General features: G+C 42.7%; 1 protein-coding gene across 1 annotated transcript in view; it reads right to left on the bottom strand.

Moving 5' to 3' along the window:
- TPH2 (tryptophan hydroxylase 2) overlaps positions 1–17,590 on the bottom strand; it is a 110,496-nt gene extending 92,906 nt beyond the window's left edge. Inside the window, exons 1-5 of the mRNA XM_036930817.2 lie at positions 17,234–17,590; positions 14,991–15,143; positions 11,258–11,441; positions 11,049–11,149; positions 6,313–6,380 (exon numbers count right to left, since the gene is read on the bottom strand). Of these exons, the coding sequence (XP_036786712.1) occupies positions 6,313–6,380; positions 11,049–11,149; positions 11,258–11,441; positions 14,991–15,143; positions 17,234–17,338 (611 nt within the window). The 5' untranslated portion in view covers positions 17,339–17,590. The remainder of the gene's footprint in view (positions 1–6,312; positions 6,381–11,048; positions 11,150–11,257; positions 11,442–14,990; positions 15,144–17,233) is intronic.
- Between the last annotated feature and the right edge of the window lie 1,300 nt (positions 17,591–18,890).

Raw genomic sequence — 18,890 nt, 5'->3', positions numbered from 1 at the left:
CACACAAGGAAGCTGTTGTGCCCAGTGTAAGATGAGGGCACCGAGACTCAGACCAGGTCAGCGCTCATGGTCACCGAGCCTGACAGGGCTGAGCAGGAAATGCAAACCTAGCACTCAAAGCCCATGCACTCTGCCACATGTTCTGCTACCTCTGCTTTCATGAGGCCGTTCTATAGATAACACCTGAGCACCCACAGTGCTGGGGCAGTTGGAGCAGGCCTTGAAGAAATAAATCAAACACAAGTTAAATGTATGTGGTAGCCAACTTCCAAGACAGTCCCAAAGACAACTGCCTCTTGGTGTTTTCATCCGTGGGTAGTTCCCTCTCACAATGAATCAGGTTTGGGCTATAAAACCAATAGAGTACATTGGGGTGATGGTATGTATGGCAGCACTCCTGAGACAATGTCATAAAAGGCACTGTGGGTCCTGCCTTGCTCTATTTGGACCATTTGATTTGTGGGGAGCCGGCTGCAATATCTTGAGAACTCCCAGGCAGTCCAGTGGAGAGGCCCATGTTGCAAGAAACTGTGGCCTCCTGACAGCAGCCATGTGAGTGAGTATATTGAAAACAGATCTTGCAGTCCCTGTCGAGCCTTCAGGTGACTGTTTCCCTGGTTAACACTTTGACCCCAACCTCATGAGAGACCCTCATCCAGACCCACCCACTGGGTGCTCCCTAAGTCCTGACCCACAGAAACTCTGATATAATGTTGGTTGTTTTAAGCTGTTCTACTGGGGGAGAGAGGGAAATTTGTTACACAGCAATAAATGACTAATACAATAAACATCAGACAAAATTCAGGGCTTAAAGAAAGTCTTGGCCAAGGAACATAAAGAAGAGTGTTAACCAAAGGGTAATAAAAATACAGGGAGCAATAAGGTAGCCAAAAGGAGGAATCAACTGAAATGAGACAAATAATACTATAATAATATTAGCAAATACTTATTTAGCACTTCCTATGTAGTATTCTAAGTGCTGTTAATATATTAACTCATTTAATTCTCAGAGTTGCAGTACAGATAAGGAAACTGAGGCACAGAAAACCAATAATTTTCAGTGGTGACTGAGTGGGGTCGTAAAGCTGGAATTCATTCCAAATAGTCAGTCTTCAACTTTGATGCTCTTTACCACTCTGCACATTGTCTCTCAAATCAAAAGCAAAACTGGAGAAAGCAACCCCAAATCTTTAAGTGGTCAGTTGGTCTGGATTCTTTGATTACTTTTTCGATAGAGATAAGAATAAAGTACATTGTACAGCAATGCTCCATGGATTTATTTAATCCATAAAATGCTGCTAGGAGAGAGGCAGAAGAGATACTATTATCTCCATTTTACAGAGGAGAAAACTGAGGCTGAGCGATATTCAGGAAGCACTTGGATCCTCAGATTTGAAAACAAATGAGTTTTCTTGGCAAATAAGGGGACTTTCCAACTTTAAGCAAATTCTGACAGATTGAAACTCCCTTGTTTAGCTTGTCCATTGCTGATGCATTTACCTATTTATAGTTCAGATTCTGTGGACTAAAACAGTAAGAAAATCGAAGAGGAATCGGCCTCATGAGAAGCACATGAGGTTCATGTACCACCTTAATTTCAAGCAGGAGAAAGTACATTCATAACAAAACACAATCAAGGGAATATTTTAAATCAATTTAAGAAAACAAGAGTGGCACAATTAAAGTCAGAGCTCAGAGCCTCTTTCCAAGACAGCATGACAGATTGAAATAACGACCACCACCCCCACCAAAAATATAACTAAATTAAATATGCATGCATACTGTTGAGGAATAATAGTTGTAATAGCCCCCAAAGAAAAACGTGTTGATTTCTAGTCAGTTGAAAAAAAATGTATTACTGATTTTTTTCCCCAACAATACAGCAATCGTGAAACACACAGAAATGCAGCAAAGCGAATGCCAAGGTTAAAATACAAAGGTGCCAGCGACAGAAAGTTGGATGACTTCAGACAAATCTAACTGCGACCACATCACACTTGTAATTTTCTCTTCCTCTGCATGCCGTCTGCCCCCCACGCACTTCCATTTCCTCTGAACTGCACAGCTATACCCACTTCACATCATCTAATCACGGGGTACTTCTTTTTCTGTTTATACTAGAGTTCCTTTTATTTGGGTGGGAGGAGACAGGGTGCGATCTGCATCCTGTCTCACACGTGGTTTTAGAAACAGCGCCCTGTCAATCCAGTCCTTCTGCTGAGAATGATGTTAGCATTAATGAGTGTTTCCTCTGCTATTACTGGTGAGGCAATTAGGGCTGCCCAGCGCTGGCGGCCACCAGCTTGGTCCTGTCTGCAGGCGGTGGTGGGCCTCTGGGTAATCAATCATGTTTCTCTGCAGGGCTGTCAATCAGAAACTAGCCTGAGTGGCACCTGCTGATTCATTCCTGCTACCTCTCCTCCTTCAAGTTCACGGTAATACAGACCTTGAGCCTGCTGTTTTTTCATCAGAAAGTGGAATTTTTTCATTTTTCTCTGCTGTGTTGATTCTTTCCCCTTGCTTTATCCTTTCAAGACTATCACAGAAACTACAGTATTCAACACAAATCCCCCAGAGGGCTTCTCAACCATGGTTTCAATATATATTATTCTGTATTTCATTTATTTTCCTTCTGCTTACCTGTAGACACCCCCAACTACATCCTGCAGATCCAAAGACAACCCCAAAATATCTGTATTCCATCTTCACCTCTATCTTACTTCTCAGTGTCCAGAAAGCCTTAACAATGCATCAACAGGGATTTGAATTGTTCCCCCCCATGTCAGAATGGTCCCTAATTTTATCACCAGTCTATATTTTCAGGGACCTCACATACTGGATTCTCTAGGACCACTCCAATTTCAAATATATCTGCTTCTCAGACCAGTGGTTCCAAGCTTTGGTTTGAAAAAATCAGATCATAACATGCTGCCAAAAGCCATTCAAACAAACATAAGTAATTACTATATTGACATGTCTTTCCTTTGGTCACTCAGAAAGCCATCAGCACTAACTGAACACCTCTTTCAGCTAGAAATTGCATCTTTACTTTTGGACACTAAGAGGAAATCATACTTACTACATGGCAAATGAGACATGACTCAGGCCCACTGGGGATTTATTGGTCCCCCCGCCCACCTACCCTCATCACAGGAACTTAACTCCAGTCATCAGCGTGCCTGTGATACCATGCGCCACACATGTGCACACACACGAGGGCTGGCCCTTTATCCATCCTCAAACTCCTACTCAGAGAGGCCACAGCAGTGATGGCCTGAGGGCATTAAAGAATGATCCTTTTCTCTCTACCTTTCCCAAGTCCCTGGTTCACGTTTCCCAGATTTAACCACACCTGGCAGGCATCTTCCTTGCCCTGACCACTTAAAGAAGCACCCAAGGCAACTTGGTGATCTGTTACCAGTATTTCGGCAGCTTCCCACACATACACAAATAGGAATATGGCCGCTTTCTATGAAATGTCCCCATAAAGATGGATGTTGGTTGGCACAAAAAGCATGAGTATATGCAACAGTCTTTAAAGGGGAAATTAAAGGAATTTTCTCCCAAGAGTTATTTATAGTGACAATGAATCTAGAGCCACAGTATTTGTTAAGGTGTGGCATACACAATGGTGTTCACATAACTAAAGAATCAAACAATAGGTCAACGGAAAACTGAAGATGGCCCATGGGAAAGGGGAAGCAGGAGATGTAATGACTGGCACCTATGATCACAAACCATATTCCAGGCACTGTGCTCAGCCACACACATGTATTCTTCTCCTAATCTCCTAATCCTTACTACAACCCTGTGACATGGGGCCCATCGCTAGACACACTTCCGGAAGAAATTGAGGCATGGTGAGGTGGACACCCGGCTAGGAAGCAGTGGAGTCAGGACTCGACCCATTGTCTGACCACAACGCCCCAGCTTGTAACCAAGCTGTTATTCTACATAGTCAGTCTGGACTCAGCACTGCCTAGGGGGCAGGGTTAAAATGCCTCTGGATTCCAAACCCTCTTACTTAAACACCCTTTGCTTTCACTCCACATCCACGCAATAATCTTCAGGCAATAATTTGGCCTCTCTGGTATCAGGACAACAGGGAGAGTGTTGCCAGTTGCCTGAGTTTCTCCCTGTGAAATGAAGTGGCTTCCCTCAGCCCCTGGGGGCTTTGGTGCCTCCCTTCCTCCTCCCAAGCCCAGGCACCCTTTATTCTCCTTTTCACCCCCCAGCTCCGGAAACAGCCAGCTCTCAGAATGCTCCAGCTCCGGCCAGCCCTCTTTTGTATAAAATCTCCACCATTTCTGATGTCCATTTTTAAATTTTGTTTTCCACAGACACCACACCTCACTTCCCTCTTGAGCTATGGGAAGGTGGCAAATGCACACATACGCTTACACTGTTGAGAACCCTGACTTCCATCATTTTGACTGGACACTCTTTTATTCCCCTTTATGTTTTCTTTAAACCAAAAATCTCCCTGTGATCTATGCTCCTTGAAACTAGTTGACTCTTAGACACCAACTTTGTCAGTGTCACCACAATATGGCTTCCCTGTGTCCAGTTCCTGGGCTCTCGCAAGAAGAAATAAATGACATTTGAGCTGGACCCTTTTTCACCATACTATCAAAATCCCTTACATACACAACTATGTATATATACATACATATGTTTTTCATATATATTTAATACATTACATATAACATCTACATATAAAATAGGTTTTTACCCATTTGTTTTATCTAAAACCCAAGAAGGCTCTGTCAAGCACTGAGCTTTTACCTGGCCCTGGGGAGGTCATGCCTCAAAGGCCTGTCCTGCCCACACCCCTTCCAAGGACCCACGGGCGCAGGCAGCTCCGACTCCACCGGGAGGCCTGTGTGCCGAGGGAACCAGTCCTGAGGCTCACAACCATGTACCAGAGCCCGACATATAAACACAGGAGCTCAGTCCATCAGAGCCCTCTCCCAGCAATCTGACTGGGAGACGCGGATGGACAAGGCTGGCGAGCAGTGGTGCTGAAGGGACAAAGGGGCGGGAGGTGGATGTGGACCAGGATGAGCCTGTGTGCGCTGACACTGTGAGGGGTAGGAGGTCACGGCAGGCCAAAGAGGGTCAAGAAGCTGCCTGGCACAGAGAAGACACGAATGGACACATATGGAGAAGCATGTGCCCACTGATCCTGGTTTTCAGGAAAATAGAAATGGTGGAGACAGAAAAAGAAGGGACGCCTGGGCTGGATAGGAGGAAGGAAAGGGTACCAAAGCATCAGGGAAAGGCAGGAATGAGCAGATGCTGGCCCACCAGAGGCATGATGCGGAGTCCTCTCACTTTGCTTTAAGCACCTGTATGTAACATTCCTTTAAAAAAAAAAAAAGGAAAAGAAAAGAGAAAAGCAAACACTGATAACCCTCTAGAACACACATAATGTCCTAAATTCTCCCCCCAAAAAACTTGCCCCACAGGACAGTCAGGCTTCTCACCTAGTCTCAGCTAGAATAAGAAGAATCCGTCCTACCAGGTATGGATTTACATTTTGTTCTGTAGACAGGGTTCATGTAGTTGATCACATACCAGACAAAGGGAAGACAGCACCATGATGGTCTGTAAGTTTCATTAGAGTGAATAACAGAGGATAAATGACAGAATAAACAGGAGCCCAGTATCCACTCCATTTCTAGATATGACCTGCAATCAACACACTACATTACTGCCAGTCCCAAACAGCCTGTCACTGCCATTTAGCATCATGCACTGTGAACAGGCCTTACCCTAATCCTGAGGTTCTCCAGTTTCATCCCAACCATGAGATGGGATTGGGTAGGAAACTCTTCCATAAAACCTCCAATTTTACAGGTTTCCCTTTCCAGGTAAGCAGACACATTAATTTCTATTTGGGCTGCTTGCATGAGCCTGTTTGCCATTCTTGCTGGATCCTCTGCTTTCACTGGGAAAGCTGGACACCAAAGGTTTAACTAAAAAGTCAAGTCAAAAGTAAAATTAAAACACACTCTCCAGACCCTGCAGAGTGCAAAAACGTGGTTCCAGCCTTCGTAGAGCTGCAAACACAATAGTGAACATGTACCACTTGGCATGTGGCCCACAGGTCTCATTATCTTACAATTATACCTGGATGTCAAACATCAGTGTTGGCATTTAAAGCCTACGGAGTTGGTGAGTGTTTAAAATGGTTCTTGTCTGTCTTTTGCAAAAGTTAAAGTGAAGAAAAGGCAGGTCTGTTTAACACAGCATGCGTTTTTTTCCCAATTAGCCAGTGACAAGTCACACGGAAGTCATAGAGGTACTTACTATTTATAACCCATTGCCACATCCACAAAATACTTTCTTCTCTGCCGATAGACATTGTCCTTAAATCCCTTAAACATAAAAGAGATTAAGTTATTTAACAGAGTGCCAAAAAATTAGTTACAGAAGGCCTAAAAGAAAACTACTCTGGTGTTTATTGAGATGTAAATTTTATCCTTGGAGGACCATCTTGATGACAGGCTGAAGCGAATTGTGCTTACAGTAAAACCTCATTAAACTTAGGCTATACTAATTTGGGATGTGTGGGAATTCAGGCTGAAGTGAACAATATCCTTTGGTTTTACAGTATCATCTACACGTAATTGATCTTAATCACAAATGGATCTTATCCTGTTCATTAAAACAGGCCCCTTTAACATGGCTATTCAGTAAGCTAGCCTAAATATAATTGCTTTGAGTAAATAGCCAATAAATGTATCAAAAATTCTATCATTCAAAATGATCATCAAATTCCCAAATTAGCGTGAATTAAAGAGGTTTTGCTGCATTTTATGAGTATAGCCACACAATGCAAAATAGATTATAAGGGATTCATGCACTGGATGGCAGGTTAGCTCCATTCCACTCTGAGTGCCTATGATTTTAATTGGTCTTTAGCAACTTCAAGACTTGTATCCATCATCATGCACTTGGGAAATTACACCTCCTGTCTGTCATTCTTCAGTCAAGTGGAATCCTTCTGAGGGAACTTCCTGGTTTAACCAAGAACCTCTCCTCTTGTCAGTGGACTTTCCATTTTCCTTTCTTTCAGGTACTTTCAATCAGTTCTTTCCAGGATTGTCTCTTCAAACTGCTGGAAGCCCAGAAGGATTCGTTTCAATTTAACTTCTTACCTATGTTATCCCTGCACCCTCAAAGGATAACCAGGAGGCAGCAGCCACTCTGAGAATGGAGGCCAGACAAGAACACAGGCTGCTGAGATCATGAGCTTGGAGTGGAAAGCTGGGACAGGCCCACAGAGGCACAGACCACCTCTGCTGCTGCTCAGACACTTCTGCAAGGTGGGCTGTTTAAGAAAAATCTCAAATTCATGGAAAATCATTCTCTGCTTTCATATGCCTGAAGGGGAACTGGTCTTGAGGCCAGAAATCTTCACAGGACTGTCTGCCCCACTGATGTGAAGCATCTCCATTGCCTACAGCCTTTGCCTCAAAAGAGAGTTACTAATAGAGGGCGATGCAGAAAGTGTGTGAGATCACCCAGACACCCTTCAGGATGAAATACCCCCTCCCTCAAAGCTAGCACTTTCTTTCTGATGCTATGAGTTTGGGGTTTTTTGACTGGCATCCACAGGCAAGCTTGCGAAGCCTGAAAATGTGTGTATACATGATGTTGTAACCATAGTTACCACATTCACAAATGGGTCTGTGACCTAAAAAAGGGTCCCCTGCTTTGGAGGGTAGATATGGTCATGCTAGAAAGTACATTTCAACACTCACTAGTAATATCACCTGACCTGGGGTGGTAAATCTGAAGAGTTCCCAGCACCCTAATTACTCAGAAAGAAAGCAGGCTGTGACAAAAGGAGAAGAGTCATGTGAAAGCTCCACATCTGTTCCCCTGTTCCTGCCAAACCAGACACCACCCTACAGACATCACAATCTACCGGGCTTCCAGAAGACTCTCAACGGTCTCTCCTCAGCAAACACCTGCACATTTTCCAGGCATGCAAGAGAGTGATTTACTCATCATGCCTCATTAGGCTAGTTTGGCAGTGATTATGCAAATGTTGTGGACGATCCAGAGCTTCCAGGATTGAACCCAGGCCTGGCAAATTACAACAGGATGCAAGCTACACTAGTGATTGCAGAGACACGGCCTTCCTTGGCTATCTGTTCTGGACTGAAGCCAGGGATAAGGCTGTCAGATAAAATAGAGGATGCTCATGCAATATTTGGGGCATATTGATACTAAAAGATTTTTCCTTATTTGTCTGAAATTCAAATTTAACTGGGCATCCAATATATTTACTTGCTAAATCTGGCAACCCTAAGGCCCAGAGAGGATCTGCTGCACACCGACCCTTCCTCTCTCAGTTCACATCAAGAACTGAAGACTCAGCCCGCACTCTGAAGTGCTCAGTTACGTGTTATGTCAGCACTCAAGTAGTCATCCCAAATAGCTCAACCTTAGTGGAATATTACAATCATCTGGGAGCTTTAAATAATATTCCAAACCTAGGCACATTCCCAGAGGTTCTGATTTAAGCACTCTGAGGTGAGACCCTTAGTTTTGTTTTTAATTCCCCACAGATGATTTGAATGGAAAATAAGAGCTGAGAATCCCTTACCTAGGACATTTGGCAAATCCTTTTAAATGCAAAGTCCAGGGTCCAGCCATGATAGTTCCCATACAACAGACTTCGGGAGATAGACTTTGGGAGAGCCTCTAGGTTGCATTTTAACAAGCAGCTTATGGGCAGACCTTGAACCTGACTTTGAAAGACCCTCCCAGGCTAGATCCTTGCTGCTCACAGTGTGGTTTCCCAGACCTCCAGTGTAAACTGGAGCTCACAAGAAACGCAGAATCTCAGGCCTGCCCTCTGCATTTTGTAAAGATGCTCCAGGTGATTTGCTTGGCCTTTAAACTTTGAGAGGCACTGGTCTAGCTAGATATTTAACCCTTTCTAGGGAGCTTCAGCAACCTGACTTACATTCCAAGCCCCTTCAGAGCCATCCTAACACAATAATTCGTCTCAGGACTGGGATTATTCCGAAGCATGGAAAGCCCTTAGACAAATTTATCCATCCTCATCAAATAATAGCTTATAAAAAACACCAATTTACCTACCAATACCAAATTTTGCTTAAACAAAGATTTGGTGTGCTTAAAGAACAAATAGATGTGGTCTAAAAAACTACCTGTGACGTAGGAGATTCCTAAGTACTTGCAATTATTGCAAGTGGCTGCACAGAAAGTAGGAGAAGGTAACATAAAGTGGGCGTAATTAGGAGTAACAGAACAAAAATTAAGCACAGGAAAATTTATGCTGGGGGTCAGAATCAAGTTTTTCACATCAAGGTCAGTGATTCCTGTGGTTGTCCCATTAAAATGACTGACCCCCATTCTCCAGGTTGAGTGATTTCCTAACTAGACTAAGGGGACCATTTGGAAAGAGGAGGTTAGGGAGAAATCTTTTACTGTCCAGGCATTGATCTGGATGATTTAGTACAGCATTTCCATTCCTGGAAGTAAGCATTTACTCTTGCCAAAATGCTTTCCAGTTGTTTTATTAACTAGGCTTTTCAAATGTCCCTTTGAGGACAATAAGAATTTTATTTCCACTTTTTACATAAAGAATTTGAGATGCACAGGTAGAGGGACTTGCCCAAGGTCATCCTGCACGTTAACAGCTGGTGTCTGGGTAGTTCCATTACTGCTGAACTCTTAAATCAGGCTTCTGGGCTAATTCTGACTCCTCTGGAGGTGGGGAAGGGGAAGATAACAAATGGATGATTACTAAAGGCACTTTCGAGTGTTTCCCTAATGTTCAGGGGCCTTATATGTGAATGAGTGTACATTATTCTAAAATTCTAGGCTATGCTGGCAAATATAACAGAATGTCTTTTAGTGGATTCTGTTTTTTTTAAATAATGCTGTCTGTTTGACCATTTGTTTGAATAGTGTGTTATGAACTGGTTTGAATTGGTATATTATGCCACATGACTGATTGATTGGACATGTCCCTCTTACTGAAGTAGTCATCGTTTCCTTTAAAGCAGTGGTTCCCAGCCTTAGGTATGGGCCTGTTGAAACAGCTCCCAGGTGACGCTGCTGCAGCAGGTCAGGGACCACACTCAGAAAACCATAGCACAGAGTGTAATCACACTATCAGATTTCCAGATTTCCTCCATTTAAATAAAGTATCTAAACCGTTATCCTCAGACCAGAAATCCCTCCAATGATTGTGACCCATCCACTTGGGTCTCACCTTTTTACTTGCCCATTTTTAGACAAGGGGTATGGGGGTGGCCGGGAGAGGGGATGCTGTAATGAACAAGTACACTGCTTACTTCTCCCAGACTATTAACCATACTTCATTCTGACCATAAAGAAATTCCAGGTCTCTTGTGTTAAATAAAAACTGATGTAAAGAGGGAGGGAGGAAATAATGGGAATGCTAACCTACGTATCATATTTCTTTAAAGGCAGTCATTTTTATTGAAGTAAAAGAGAGATGGCGGTAAATAGACTCAGGGCAGGTGTAGGAAGAAATGTGTCTTCCATCACAGCCTTATTCTAAAGCCCTATGCCTTTCCGTTGAGGCTAAAGTCCATCACATTACTCTACTTCTAACTACCTCCAGTCGAAGAAAAGAGCAAAGGGAATTTTATTCTCTCACTGAGCCCCATAATGCCTAGTCCTCCCTAATTTTTCAAAGGGGTGATCAATTTCAGTTCATCCTTTTTTGCAAGGATCACTATCTGAGCATATATTTCAGGCTAATTCTGTAGAAATATTCTCCAAGGTTTAGAATCTCCTCCTCTATCCAACCCTTTTAAAAATAAATGCTATGCAGAAATGCCATCCTTCTAACCTGCTTCAAGCCAACGCGTATGCACAGAGAAGTTTTATCATTCAGAAGTCTGCTGTCCATATTGTGGATAAATATTAAATTGCTCTACAATGAAGAACTGCAGCACAGAACAGGGCACACTGGCCGGCACATGGGCGGAGCTGGACGAGCACGTGCGGAATGGGTTTCACAGGACACTTACTGGGTGATCGGCATCAAGCTCAGAACCATACATGAGAACTCTGTGAGAGCATCTGTCTAACTCAGAGATCTTCCGGGGGAACCAAGGCACATCCTCTAGCTCTGTTGAAAACAGTGCAGGTTCAAAAACATTAGCTCACAGGTCGTGTTTTCCCCTTTGCCACATTTGTCAGATTGCAAAATCGCCCAACAAGCAAAACCTGGCCTTGCCTTCTTCTCCAGTCCAAATGTTCTCCGGCGGATTCAGCGTCACAATTGTAGTTTGAAATTTCAGCGACTGAATGAGCTCATTGAATTCGGTTTTGCCACACTCACAGTCCACGAAGATTTCAACCTCCGAACTTCTTCGCCGGGATTTCCTGGACTCAATATGAACCATGTTGACACGTTTTTCCTGTGGAACATAAGCAACATCTCTAAATCTCCTGGAGGGCACAATAAAAGGGATGCCACGGGTTGTTGCTGTTCAACGCTTCAGCAGCAAGGTGCCAAGGGCCCAGAAAGGAGGGAGGAAAAGAGAGAGAATCCTTGCTCTTTGGTTGATTGAAACATGGAAATGTGTCCAACTAGTGTCTCTATTAATAGGAATAGAGACTGTATGTCGATTTTTCTATCTCATTTAAAAAAAGGTGAGGGGAGGCAGTAAGGTATATAAAGGCCCTACAAAATGTATTATAATTATGAACACCATCATTTCTCAGAGCAGTCCACATCCCACTAGTGGTGTGTATGAGTATTTGGGGGGAAAGTTAGCTTATCCTATTATCATATAATGCCCATTTATATTTTTATTTTCTTATTTTTCCAAAGAACATAACTAAAACTCAAACCCCTGGTTTTCTAGTGGTATAAAGTTCCCACTATGAATTAAAGTTTAATAATAAAATAATCTTTGAAAAAAATAAGTGAGTAGTACAAATGGCAGGCAAAGGAGGCAAAACTGAGAAGGTGGTAGGAAAATGACTGATGTTTGGGAAACAAGGGCCAAAGTGTAGCCCACTGTGGATAAAATGAAGGCTCCTGTGGCCAGGATTCTTACCTGGCCCTGATTGGCTAGCTCACTGCACACATGTAGACAATATGTTGTTATTGATTCTATATAAAGAGCTCCACCCAGTGCTCTGGGTGACACGGTAGCATGGCTGCAAGGCTACAGGAGAGCAAAGCAGAGGCTGGAGTGTGGGCAGCACTGGGGACAGAGGCCCAGAGGTAGAGACTGGCTTGCTGCATGCAGACTCACTCTGAGTGAATGGGATTTTAGTGACTGACCTGCCACCATGGAAATAAAATTGGGTATAACCCTTTCACCCCAAGAACATTCTACTGTTATTTCTTTGATCACATTGAGTCCATAGTGAACTTGACCAGAGCTGAAACCCATTGGCAAGACACCCACATTGTAGGAAAAGATAAGGAAGCAAGGTAAGTGTCCATCAGTTGATGAATGGGTAAAGATGTGGTACATATACACAGTGGAATATTATTCAGCCATAAAAAGAAAACAGATCCTCCCATTTGCAACAACGTGGATGGATCTAGAGGGTTTTAGGCTCAGTGCAATAAGCCAGGTGGAGAAAGACAAGTACCAAATGATTTCACTTATTTCTGGAATATAAAAACAAAGCAAAACAGAAGGAACAAAATGGCAGTAGACTCATAGACAGTGAGAAGGGACTAGTGGTTACCAAGGGGGAGGAGATGGTCCAGATGGGGGGAGGGGGGAGGGGATAAAGGGGCACAGTAATTCGCAATCACAATGTAGGTTGGTCATAGGGATGTAGTGCAGCCCAGACAATACAGTTAATGATTCTGTAACATCTTACTATGTTGATGGATAGTGACCACACTGGAGGGGGTGAAGATATAATAATATGGGTGAATGTTGAACCACTGTGTTGTATATATGAACCACATAAGATTGTATATCAATGATACTTTAATTAAAAAAAGCAAAAAAATAATATATATATATATATATATAAGGAAGCAAGAAGAGCAACCAAGAAAGTGTCTCTGAAGGCCAAATGACAATAATCCAACCTCAAATGGGGTCCCTTTGTACCCATTCCCTTTCAGCACCCTCCGGGCCAGCTTCATGTAGGCACGTGTGGTGAAATTAGCCCACAGCGCATGTCAGGGGGAAAGTCTCCTTACAATAAGGCGTCTGAGGAGGGCAGCAATTTAATATTTAACATGTAATTTTTTATTAAACATTCAATTTTATATTTAAACATTAAGTTTAAATTTCCCCAGTGATGTAGTCTTCTTTTGCCCTGAGTTACATGAAAACTTAAGTTCTCCTCTCCACCCTAACCCACCCCCAAACAAGCAGATAACTCCCCCAGCACTCCACTCCACAGGGTGTACTCTGATTACCAACGCAATTCCTAATAAAATCCTGCCTGGTCTCAGGATTTCCAGCACAGAAGCAGGTCAGTGCCAGAGCCAGGTAAAATCAAACTGCATCCTCCTCTATATAAAGAAACTAGTCCTGTGACTGGAAACCAAATGCTCTATTTCTGTTTTTATTAACCTTTGCAGTAATGCCATATTTTCTAAATTGGCTGGTAATAAAGGTAAGATTAATGTTAAGTTCAGTGTTCAAGGATCTTCACACACTTTGTGTCACTTTGGGCTTTTAATGCCCTTTGGTTAAAGCAGAATGGGATATTTTTTAGACAAAGGAACTGAGGTCCAGACAGTTACGCGGTTTAACTAAGACCCCACGACTGGCTGATAGCCAAGTGAAAACTCTGAGCTGCTGGGTCCTTCTGCGGGGATTTTTTCCACTGCCCCCAGCTGTCTAATTGAATTGGTTTGCCTTTGGGCACTGCACAGACACAGCGGTGGATGATATCATTATAAGTAAAATATTTCCCCAGGTTTCCATTACCACTGTTTATGGTGCCTGATCCTTTCTTCAAGGTCAATAGAGAACAAGGAAATATTTGCCAAGCCAGGCTGCTAATCCCCCCTTGATGGTCATCAAAGAGGCATCACAATAATGCCTCGTACACTTTACAAAGCACTTTCACGCGGAGTATTCCATCACCACGACCTGGTTAGGGAGGAATTACTAGTGCTGTTTCAGAAATGAAGAAACTGAATCTAGGAAGCCGCTCGTGATCAGCCAAGCCAGGAGAACACAGGTCGGAATCCTCTGACCGCACTGCCGACCGTCTTAGACTCCTCTGCGCCAGCCGCCCAGAGCGCGCCGCAGAGCAAGGCGCCCTGTCTCCCGGCTCCCAGAGGCAGACGGCGGCTGCGACGGAGTGCTGGCTGAGCGGAACGGGAGCCGTCAGGTGCACGCTGGCAAGAAGGAAACAGCTTCTCTGGGCTTTTCTAACCGCGCCCTCCCCCAGTCTCTTTCTCGAGGATTCAGTCCCCTGACTCAGGCCTCCTTAAAAGGCATTTCTACATAATAGAGAACTAGCCCTGCCTCACTCATTTATGAGGAGACTGACTCATTTGTGCAAAAGACACACTGAGTTCATGAAACAAGGAGGCTGCGGAGAACACCGAGCACCTACACTCAGGTGTCCCATTTCATGCAATAAGTGTGCTCCTAGGACATGTGTGCCACTCAAATGTTAACAAATCCAATCAGGCTGCAGGCTTTTGATGTTTAAAGATACTCGGGCTCCTTTGCATTTGCATTTCCAGGTGTGAGGCTCACATTTTTAAATTACTGACTTCCTCATCTGGCAACAGCCTGCAGAATTAATAATAGACTAGCTGAATTAATACAAACACAATTCACAAATCTGAGTATTTCATTGTCTGGCAGACAAACTCCCCTTATAGAGCCTCACGAAGTTTGGTTTCTTTGACCCTTTCAACACATCATCCACATATTGATTCAGTAATGTTTCATAACAGATGAGAGGTTAGTAACCAGGCACACTGTCACTTTTAAAGTTATGTAATGATATTTCACATTCACCTGAAAGAGTTTCAGAGCTTTCACCAATCCACCAACTTCATTCTTCAAGGAGAAGACAACTGCCGTCTTGCCACTTTCTGGAGCAGTTTCACTTTTGCTGTTTCCCTTGTTGCCTTTTTTATCATCATTTTTGCCAGAGTTAGCTTTACTTAGCTTTAAGAAGGTAGAAGCACACACACACAAATATTAGTTAGGATTCCAGAGTTCTCTAGAACCAGTGTTTTCAGCATTCCATTCATATGCTGAAGCCCCAGCAATGACACAAACCCAAGAAGTGGCCATGTCCCTCACGACCATCAATCAGAAATATTGGCCTAATTCACTCTGGAACACTATTTTCCAATGCTCTAAGATATCATCCAGTGTTTGAAGTTAATAATTTTAGTTTCAATTACATTAGGACATACACTGAAATTAATAACCTTACTTTCTGCAGTTAGATCCATGTCATCAATGTGAATCTATCTGCAGAAGTTCAGCTCAAAGGAGTGTATTCAACTAAGGTCATCTGTGTTGGCAGATGATACCTGAAAAGTTGCTGTTAAAATTCACCTGCAAACAAAAGGAAGAAGGAAAAGAGGGAGAGAGGAGGGCAGGCAGGAAGGAAAGTAGCTATTCTTTAGGAGCAGAGTAAAATCTGAGAAATTAAAAAAGATGAATCCTTCATTAGCCATTCAAGATACTATAACATATGGCTAATTAATAACTTGTAGTTCTATTGGCTAAGGACAAAAATGACAGAGTCCTGAAACCCAGGTCACATGGTCAGAAATACAGAAAAAGCTGGAAACTCACTTAACAGTGAGTTTTGTGTTCTTTGTTTGCCAATGAAGATATGGGCAAAAAGAGAACTTTCTCCCAGGCAAATACTGATAGAGCACAATTGCACCCATCTATTACTTCCTCATGAAACTAACAAATGTACATTTGATATAGAACCCGATGAACAGTCACTCGCCATTGTTTTTGCCTGATTACTGGCTTTATTTTCACGTTAGTATTGCCTTACTAAATTTATGTATCATAGAAATGAATATTTCATTATTTGTGACTTGAGAGAGAGAAGAAGCTTATTCAGATTCTGGCATTTGACAGTATGTTTAGTCCTCAAAAGCTCAAATGTCTTCATACTCTCAACATCTGCCTCCTCCTCACCACATAACTTGCAAATCTATACTTAACTAGCATTTTTATATGAAAGTGTCACACACTAACTGTAACTCTGAGTTTTCTTTGTTTTTCTTGTAGCAGCTCATTCTGACTTCCAAATTCCTCGGTGTAACATCTCATCCAAATATTGGTGATACTGATACTTAAATGTTAGAAAATCTATTTACGTTTTTGGTCTCATTTTTGCAAATTGATTTAAATAGTTCTACAAAATTTGCCCTGATTACTTTTCAATATTTTGAGTGGTAATTATATATCAGAACAATACAACCTTCTGGCACATATTTAGAGCTACAATACTGAAACAGGATTTTCTATGAAACAGACAAAATTGTAATTGGTTGATAAACTTTCATAGTACAGGAATGAAACAGCATTTAATTCTTTAATGACTAGGAATTCTGAATACATTTTTTTTCCTGTCCTTTTTATTAAATCCCACGACTATTACCTCAAATCAGAATCTAAAATTCTGCAAAATACTACTTTCTGTATTCTGTGTATAAATACAAAAGCCACCTTAAATGATGGAACAAGTGGTATATTGCTTTCATTATTCCAGAAATTAAACTGAAAAAATGGAGTGATGAGGAAGGCAGGTAAACTTCTGAAAGGAACCGATCTTTCTTTCATCTTAATACCCAGCACCGATAGGCAAGAACAGAAAATACTACTGGTGTGTGTAAAAAGACTAGGCTTCCTAGCTGGAAGTGGGTATAGGAGGCACAACCTTCTTGCAGGAACCGTAGGAGTCTATTTAATTTCCTCTCCCTGTTCCTACTCATAATACATGGCTTTTTGAAATTCTGCACACTTTTTCTGGTTGTGGAAATGATATTGGTTCATACAACCTCTTGTTCTTGAAATTCAGCAACTTCTTTCCTTTCTACTTGGGAACTTTGCAGAGAGGAAATTTAGCGAAGGAAGCCTGGAGGCAGATGGGGGGCAAGGCGGTAATAGGGTGATAGAGGAAGGCGCTGAGGTGTGCGTGCTCACTCTACACCAGGTGCACATACGGCAAGGATGAGACGGTAGCTACCCTCTCCAGAGAGTGCCAGCTACTCAGTACTCACGGTTAAGCTGCCAAGCAGCTGATGCTCTTCAGGCACCGCTGAGTCCAAGGAAAGCCCTCTCCTGGCCCAGTATTTACTGGAAAACATCATCATTGCCGGCTGCATGGATCCCGATGTAATCTTCTTTCTCCGCAGTAGGGGGAGCTCGAGGGGCGCAGCGACGCCGGCGGAGCCCAGGAAAGGGCCTGAGAGCGGCCGCGCTTCCAGAGCCCTCTCGTCGGAGACGGAGCAGTGCGAATCCTCCCTCCCCAAGCTCCTTTATATGAGTGACTGGGGGCTGATGGAAAGCTGATTAGAAAGAAACTCATTTCTGGCTGCCGATGGCCACAGTCAGATTACAGACCCGAAGCCTGGGGTTATCTGTGCTCGTGGTGCCGCTTGTTTCATAGGTCGAGTAGCAGCTGGGACGTGGGAGGTGAACAATGCAAAACGGGGTGTTATTTGTAAAAGAAAACATCCGTCCCTGACGCTAGCTCTCATCTCTCAAACCCGCTCTTGGCAAGTTAACCTCGGCCTTTCAAAGGTTTTGTGTTCTCTCTCGAAGAGGAGAAAATAACTTGAGAAAGATGAGCACTGCTGACCTAAACCGACTTTTGTTAGTAGGTTTTTCTGATCTGATGTGTTGTGTGCGTAGCATGTGTACGGCAGCTGGAGGGTGATGGTTTTCATAAACGGCACTGTCCCGTGACGCCGCTATGCGGTATTGTTCAGGCGATTGTATTTCAGAGGGAATGTGACTTCAACTTTGCCACATAAAGAGCTGAGACACTAACTCTAGAATCTTCCTAAGTGAGAAGAGGAAACCAAATGCCTGTATATCACATTCCTTTCATGATATTGATGGAATGTTTCCTCTCCACTTACAACTAGATCAAACCAGCAACTGGAAATGCATAGATGAACTGATGTACTTAAAAGCTACTCAAACTTTGTAAGTCATGACTCACCACATTACAGGAAAACATTACCAGCCTCCTGAAGGATGGAAGACTCTTGACCAATGTGCTTGTTTGACTACAAATCTAAACAAAACCTGGGGCTGGCACTGCTTGTCTCTCTAGGAAACAAGATGAAGATGTTTCAAAACAGGAATGGATGAACTAATATTACCTAGAGTTTAATTATCTCTAGAGTATTGAGGGGACATAATTACTATTTGATCTAATTTTATCAATATTGTTTGCCTTGTATGTCCTCTAAAAATCAGCTCTGATGAGCTAGTAAGAAAATGAGGTTTAAATAGATTGAAGTAATTGTGATAATATAGTACTATGTGCTATTTGTCAACTTCTATACTTAAGGTAAAAACATGATTCATCATCTCAACAACACTTACAAAGCAGAAACTGTTATTTCCACTTTACAAATGGGGAAACTGAGGCACAAAAATTTTAGGTAACTTGCCAAAGATTCATACAATTAGAGAGTGGCTGAGGCAGAACTTAAATTCAGGTAGTCTGACCCCCAAATCCATACTCTCAATCATTACACTATATGGCTTCTTGAATATTCCAACAAGGAAACAAAAGAAGGCTCAAGAGACCTACATAGATTATTTCGGCTCAAACAGGTTTGGGGAAGATAAGTAATTCAACAAAGATTTAAACACTCATTTCCTGTTAGGCACTGAAACTTAGTCCAGGGCATGCAAAGATGA

The sequence above is a fragment of the Manis pentadactyla genome, chromosome 10, assembly GCF_030020395.1.
Source record: "Manis pentadactyla isolate mManPen7 chromosome 10, mManPen7.hap1, whole genome shotgun sequence".
Lineage (NCBI taxonomy): Eukaryota > Metazoa > Chordata > Mammalia > Pholidota > Manidae > Manis > Manis pentadactyla.
Note: the sequence above shows the minus strand (reverse complement) of the source record. Positions and strands in the feature narration are given on the sequence as shown.